This window comes from Pholis gunnellus (assembly GCF_910591455.1).
Source record: "Pholis gunnellus genome assembly, chromosome: 5".
Lineage (NCBI taxonomy): Eukaryota > Metazoa > Chordata > Actinopteri > Perciformes > Pholidae > Pholis > Pholis gunnellus.
The window spans coordinates 1,323,582-1,331,570 of NC_136531.1; the positions used below are offsets into that span (position 1 = coordinate 1,323,582).

At 46.1% G+C, this 7,989-nt stretch overlaps 1 protein-coding gene across 1 annotated transcript in view; it reads right to left on the reverse strand.

The window, feature by feature from the left end:
• cacng2b (calcium channel, voltage-dependent, gamma subunit 2b) overlaps positions 1 to 7,696 on the reverse strand; it is a gene marked incomplete at its 3' end in the record, with an annotated part of 50,727 nt that extends 43,031 nt beyond the window's left edge. Inside the window, exon 1 of the mRNA XM_079159156.1 lies at positions 7,480 to 7,696. Coding sequence (XP_079015282.1) covers positions 7,480 to 7,690 — 211 coding nt within the window. The 5' untranslated portion in view covers positions 7,691 to 7,696. The remainder of the gene's footprint in view (positions 1 to 7,479) is intronic.
• Between the last annotated feature and the right edge of the window lie 293 nt (positions 7,697 to 7,989).

Below are 7,989 nucleotides of genomic sequence, written 5' to 3' on the forward strand. Positions count from 1 at the left end.
GGCTTCAGTAACAAAGTGAGATGGAAGCTAAAATTGAATGCTGGTTGAAACACACACACACACACACACACACACACACACACACACACACACACACACACACACTCGCAGACACTCACACCTCATTCCCAGAAACATATCTCCTGTCACACACACACACACACACACACACAGCTCGCTGGCTCTCAAACCCGCCGTGATGGAGATTAATAGCTGCATTTAGAGCCTGCTGAGCTCCACCTGTCAAGTCCGGGGCCCCCAGGGCAGCTCCGGTCTGTTGCCTCAGAACCAGAGACCTTGTCCCGGGGCAAGATCCATCATGGAAGTCCACGACAGGCTGAACCTCCGGAGCCGGCCTCCACAGCTGGACCACCGACACGGGGCCATCCGTCCAGCATGACGGGCACACAGAGTCCAACTGGCTAGCTTGCTTGTTCTATCTATTTCTTCATGCACCTATTTTTAACCTACTTTTAATAGTAATGTTTACCTTTTGTTCAGCTTTGAGCAGCGTCTCTGTAAATTGCACATTGAGAGTTTGTATGTGAACACATACTTTATAAAGATGACTTTAAATTGGGACTCTAACCTCGTGCTGTTCGATCAAAACCCAAAGAACTCTTCGTTTAAATTCTAGTTGAGATCCAAAAGTTCTCAAAAGAGTCCAAAATATATTACGCTCAGTTTTTGGAAAATTTAAATAAAATGATGCACAAGAATATCTAGAATATATAGTGTATAATATATGAAGCGCTCATTTATAAATAAACAGATAAAAGACATTCTTAGAATAAATCAATTGAAAATGAAAAAGCGAAACAAAGACATTTACTGTTTTATTACCGCCCGTAGCCATGCTAGCCATGCTAGCCTCGCTAGCCAAGCTAGCGAGGCTAAAACGCTGATAGAGCATAAAACCCGAACATGTATTGTATATTGAGGATGATCAGGTGAAACCTGGTATTTAGAAGGCACTGCATCACATCATTAAAGGTCTGAAGGAGTCATGTGAGGAGGACAGCAGTGCACCTCCTGCACAACGACTCTCAGGAGGTAATGAAGTAGCATAACAGCAGCAGCGTTGTGGTTTACACTTTACATGACGGAGATGTTGCCGTCTCAATGAGTTGTGTGTGTTTTGTGTTGCCTTGTTAAGAGTCGTGTGGCTGCAGCACGCTGACGGCTGAGGTCTGACGGCAGCCGTGACCCGTCACTCACTTCTATTACAGTATCAGCATCCGGCCGCCCACAGAGCGCGGCTGGATGCTGACTGTTTGCCAGCCTCGGTGCAGAGGCAGAACAATGGCTCTTATTGTCTCCGGCCCAGCACTCCTCCAGAATCACCAGAAATAGTTCCATCTCTGAGCGTCGCCACCAACAGGCTCTCACCTTCGCTCGCCTTAAACATTTGGTTACTCGTGACGTCAGAAAGGTGGAGGAATGATTCGTTTTAGTGACGGTGGAGTTCCTGCTCAGACGTTCACTGATGTCTAGTGTCAGTTAACCCTTAACTCCTAACTCCTAACCCTTAACCCCTAACTCCTAACCCTTAACCCCTAACTCCTAACCCTTAACTCCTAACCCTTAACTCCTAACCCTTAACCCCTAACTCCTAACCCCTAATTCCTAACCCTTAACCCTTAACTCCTAACCCTTAACTCCTAACCCTTAACCCCTAACTCCTAACCCTTAACCCCTAACTCCTAACCCTTAACTCCTAACCCCTACCTCCTAACCCTTAACCCCTAACCCTTAACCCCTAACTTCTAACCCTAACCCTTAACCCTTAACTCCTAACCCTTAACTCCTAACCCTTAACCCCTAACCTTTAACCCTTAACTCCTAACCCTTAACTCCTAACCCTTAACCCTTAACCCTTAACTCCTAACCCTTAACCCCTAACTCCTAACCCTTAACCCCTAACCCTTAACTCCTAACCCCTAACTCCTAACCCCTAACTACTAACCCTTAACTCCTAACCCCTAACCCTTAACTCTGAAACCCTAACTACTAACCCCTAACTCCTAACCCTTAACTCCTAACTCCTTACCACACTTTGGCAATCCCTGCTCTATACGTTCATAAGACTGCTAGTTATTCCTTAATTTAACTCATATTCTAATTCTCAATCCAACTCTTCTGTGACTGAAACAAGAGAACCTGCAGGCTGAAGGTGCATTAGAACCTCTGTAGATAACAGAGTTAATAATAATACGCTTCCTGCTTTGTGTCCTCTGATTGTGATTTACTGACCCACATGTGCTCCTAACAGCCTGAGAGCCTCATCGCCTGCAACCAATAACGTCGTGAGCTCGTATCAACACACCAGGAAAGCCTCGTCGTGAATATTACCTCGATTCTAACGCGTTCCACGAATATTCCTCCTGTCAAATCGATTCGTCTGCGTTTTCATTTTATACATTTCCCTAACAGATCCCAGACCTCATGTGATCAGCTGGTCCCCGTCTCCACCGACAACACGTCTGAGTGAGATCATGTGATTCTAACTTCCTGATTACCTCAGTAATCAGATTACAAGTCATTTGTCGCTCTCCCCATCCACCCTAACCCACTAACTGGAGCTTTAGATAAAGAGGCGTTTCTTTTTTGGGTGTAATCTGATTCCATTGTAATTAGTTACTTTCCTATCCTGGCACATCAGGAGCCGGAGCTTCAGATAAAAGAGGCTCTGTTGACGATCAGCACTGCAACGCTGAGGGAGCTGATGGCTATTAGCATAATTAATGTCATCGGCGTAATGCACTCCAACTCTGAGACAGCCTGCCTCTCACACACACACACACACACACACACACACACACACACGCTCAAAACGTCCACAACGTTAGTACACGGGCCCGAGCCATGAAGCCGAAATCAAATCTGCTGGCTCAACATGAAACTGTCACGTGTGATCTTTTTTGTGACGCTAACGTGTCGCCGTGATGACGAGTCAGTCAAGTCAGAGGCATCGGTGCATCTCGCCCGGCGTTAGAATAATAAAAGCACGCGCTGTGACGTAGCGTGTTGAACGCCGGGGCAGGACAGGTTAGAGAGAACGCAGGCCCGTGTGTTAAAGATAGCACAGGATGCCGGAGGGGGTGTGACAGAAAAACCCTGCTCCTTCTCTCTCTTGTTCTTTTTTTTCCTCCCTCTTTTTTTTTCCTCTTTCTCAACACCTCCCAATTCCTCTCTCTCTCTCTCTCTCTCTCTCTCTGCACCACGCAGCAATAAAGCAAACTGTGGCTCTGAAGCACACGGGGAAGCTGGATCTCTCTCTCAGATTCCTCTCTTGCTCTTAAACCGTTTGAAAAAAAAAATCTCCGGTGCCAAGGACACCGAGCGAGCTTTAAGAGTGTGAAAGAAGTGAAGCCGCTCAGCCGGCAGGAAGAAAAATAAGCATATCACATGGAGTGAGTTGGCGTGGCTGCGTTCACATCGACAAAATGTGTTGGTGATTTGACACAGTTTTGCAACCCCCCCCCCCCCCAACCCATCCCCATCCTCCCAAGATTTCATGTTCTCCGTCTTAAGAAAGCAACACGTTCAGTCCTTAAACTCACAACAAAACCAGAGTCTAAGTTGATCCAAAACTATCGATTCATTCCCACGACTTTGACTTTAATGTGATTTCATAAATGCACCAATTCCTACAGAGCTTGAAAAACGAGCAGTCTTTATTGTGAGAAGACTTTTCGTAGGATATCGTACGAAAGGTTGTGTGAGGATACGTCGGGAGCAAAAGCCTGAAGACCGTTTTTCTTTTCTTTAACTTTAACAAAGGAGGAGTGAAGATCCGAGCCACCTCTCCGCTCCAAAGACGTTTAAACGAGGCCTCCACAAAGCTTGAAAAGCATCGATAGCAAAGTAAAAAGAATAATCAAACATGTTTAGATGTTGATGAAAAACATAGTGTAGTTTTTTGGTTTTGCGTATGTTTGAAGAGCTGAGTTATCTCCTGTAACAGGATGAGGATTTAGTGATTCAAGCTGAGAAAATGTATCTCTTTTTTCTGGGTTAGTGCAGAAATACTGAGGGTGGTGAACAGCTGTCTGTCTGTTATAATGTTCCAGCTTCACCTGCTCACGCTGTGACACCAACAATCACCCGTCTGGACCGGGGAACAGAAGACTGGAGTCAAACACAAGGGAACCAAACGGTAGCTGGATTGCATAGATTGTGATTTTTTTTTTAGAGTTGAATTTCATAAAGTCGTTGCCAACTGACAACGATATGAGACAACGACTGCTGCTAGAGGAGAGCGTTATGTAATGTAACACTTCTATAATAACTGTGCAAAGTGTTGAAATAGGCAAAAAGAAATCAGCGACAGCATGAATTTAGGAGTTATATTTCATTTTTCAGATGATGCCAGCTGACAAAAACTACTTCTTACAGATTAAGCTGCAACCTTTTAAATGTCACGTGCTTTTTTCCTTGAACTCCGACCCGTGTCGGATCTGTGAAACGTAGTCGACGTGTTGCAGAAGAAAGTCGTTCAGTGATTACGCGTGAAAGCGAGGCGAGGATCTCCTCTGATCAGATGTTAAAGCCACGCCGAGGCCTCCGGACGCAGGTGTGTGTGAGAGGATCAACCGATGTGACACCGCGACGTCACAATAACGGAGTCAGGAGTCCGTGCACGTAAACACACACACACACACACACACAGTACATGAGTAGGTGCATCAAACTATAAGAGTGTTGACTCAGCAGCGTGTGTCATTCTACCACATACATGTTGTTTTTAGCACACATGTAAACCAAAGCTGGACGCTGTTGGTGGAGATGCCTGTATCAGACACAAACTAGTACTACACACCTGTGGTTAAACACTCGTGCAACCGCCTTTTATCTTTCCTGATTACGCTACATTGTGAACAACAAATCTTGTGTTGAAATCAGCAAGAGAGCTCGTTAACGTTAGCTGTTAGCCGTTAGCATCCGGCGGGCAGCACGGTCCCACTTACGCCAAATAACGGGAGCGAACGGCTAACGCTAACGGAGGTAGCATCGAGCTACATTATGATGCGTTGACGTTTCTATTCAGTAGATATGAGTATTAAGCAAAGGTAACTTATAACGTTAACGTGTGTTAACATGTTATTTTGTAAAATGTCGTTTTTGGTGAATGAATTATGACCAGTTCAACTTCTCTAAGCAGCTTATAATACATCATTTAAAGTTAATCAAAGCAAACATTATGAATAAAAATACAATCTTTTATTCCCTAATCATTTGATGTATGTGTATTTATGCAAACAACCACAACAGAACACAGTATGTAGGTTCTATATACACATGAATATCTATCTCTATGTAAAGATAAAGTAACACAGATGGAGATATAATTAGTTTAGAATGCGCTGGTATTGGATTGTTAGTCGGTATCGGCAGATATTCAACTTTAGGTGTCGTTGTCTGGAGGTAAAGATTGTGATGGAATATCAAAGGAAGCTGTGTCACAGTTTCTCTCTCCCGTCTACTCTCGTGAACCCACATTTACAATCTCAAAACAGTTTCTCTGAGAGACGACCAACTGCATCCTGGGAGAAAAATACCACGAATGCACTGAAAACGACGTCGTCAGCACGCGGCTGTGTCCTGTGAATCGGGTGAAATCTGGGGCAGGTTTTATGTGATTCAGGATGAAGGTGGAGCACACGGTGTGTGTCGGCACTCTGCAGCATGTGTGTGTGTGTGTGTTTGCTATGTATTGCTATCCTTGTGAGACACAGCAGACTTTTAAACTTCAGTGTTAATCTGAAGCTTAGAGTTCAGGTCTTGTTTCTTTATCGCACTACACAACGTAACGACGCGTCACACTACATGATGTCGTGAACACATCGTTTGTCTCTCTGTCTCGTGCACACACACACACACACACACCCGACACCGGTCTTTGTCCGATAGTTACACTGATGCGTTATGTCGGGGCGAAGTCATTCTGCGCCAGTTTTGAAACCAGATTTTTATCCGTCTCAGCTCCCAAACAAACCTTTTTCCTTTACAGCCACCATTTCTATCGCAGATACAACTTGTCAAGTTCAAACAGGTTTTGTAGTTTTAGCTCCAAGTCCAAGGAGGGACGTGAACATTTTGTGCCTGTGAATCCCTCAAACAACCAGGTGCTGGTTCAGACCAAGGCCCGCAGACTGGCATGTGGTGCAGTCGGACCCCGATGTGACCCAGTTCACACCTGGTAGTAACGTGCATCTCACGCCACAGCGCTAAATACAAGTGGAATCGACCACCAAGACCCGTCGTGATCCGACCACTTGCCGAGGTGTTCTGGGACGCGTTTGACCACATGACCCCCCCGGACGAGTACGTAACGGGAAAATAAAAGCCGCTCTCCTTTTGTTCCTCCTTTTATCTCAAGTCGGTTCCCAAAATTTGTGTCTAAACTTACGAGGAAATGCTATTTATTTTGCTCCCGCATTGTCCACAGCAGCGGATTACAGATTCACTGCTTCCGTTCCGACCTTTCACAATAAAAGCCCGGCATCGCCGCTTACCAGAGAATTCAGTTCAAGAGGCAACTCAACAAAAAGCTTCCACTGACTCTGCCCACGACGTCTGACATCTTTTGTGTCTCGGGCAATTTTGATTTCTTCTTCTTCTTCTTTTTAATTTGTAGGCAGACTAGGCACAGGAAGTGTTTATTTGCAAATAGAGCAACAACATGTGGAGACTTATTCTAACACCGGGTGTTAACTGACGTCCAGAACTGCTCAGTGATAGAATGGCACGAGACACTACGCTACAAATGAAGAGCATCAATCTAAACGCACACTGCTGGAGGCAGCACTTTGATCCGTTTTAGCAGAATGTGAAACGCCGACAATTTACCAGCTTTACAGCCGGACCGGATGCCACGTGAGTCAGCTGCTCTCTGCTGGGCTGGACCATGCGTGTCATTTGGAGTCCTGTGTGGCTTGTTTGCTAAGAGAGCCGAGCTGCTCTCTAATAAAAAAGAACGACTGAAAGGGCCAAACTGTACACCGGCCATAACGGACCGGACTCAACGAACCCAACACTCTAGACAGGAAAGCAACGGGAGGTTTCATCCAAATCACCTGTTGGGAAGAAGCCGCATTCATTCTCAACATTTAAACGCTGTGCTTTAGGATTTCCTTCTTCAGAGTGAAGAAGTGAGGAATGCTGGGATTTTTAATGAAGTAAATCATTGTGAACACAAAAGAGGAAGGATATGATGTCACAGATTGCAAGGAGGGAGAAGGAAGTATGCAGATAGATGGATAGAACAGAGCAGAGGTGTGTGTAGGTTACAGAGAGAGCGTTTTCATGAGTGGAAATGGATGCAGTACATACAGAATAAGTGTGGGCATGTGAGTGTGTGTGTGTGTGTGGGCATGTAGGAATTGATCTGCCTGCGCGTAGTGTTGTTGGTGTATCTGTGCATGTGTATGTATATATATATATATATATATAATATATACGTGTCTTCTTCAGTACCTTCCAGGCAGCAGGTCCTCCAGAGGCCCGAGTGCGTCATCACCTCCTCGTTCTTCTTGCTGGTCTCGTTCTCGTTGGTGCTCTTGACCTTGCAGACGCCGCGCGAGTACAGCCAGTAGTCTGTCCCCACGGCGATGGTCATAAGGCTGAAGGCGGCGAAGGCCCCCACCGTGGTCAGCAGCATCTGAACTCCGCGGTCAAACACCCCCATGTTGCCGCATTCCACGAAAGGGGGGCCCCCTTTCCTCTTGATGTACAGGAAGTAAATATTTGTGAGTTTGCGTCGCCACGCCAGCTCGTAAAACGGGGGGTGGGCGGCGGCGGCGGCGGGCGGACGACGGTAGTGGGGGTCGGCGGGGGGGGCGGGGGAGTTAGGGGAGCTCGGGGGAAATCGTATGGTTGGTTTTGGGGAGACAGCAACCAAAAGATGAAGATGAGGGTGAAGGTTTTTGGCTGTTTGGCCCCGACAGACGGGTCAAACAGACTTTGGCGAGGACGGACAGAACCCTC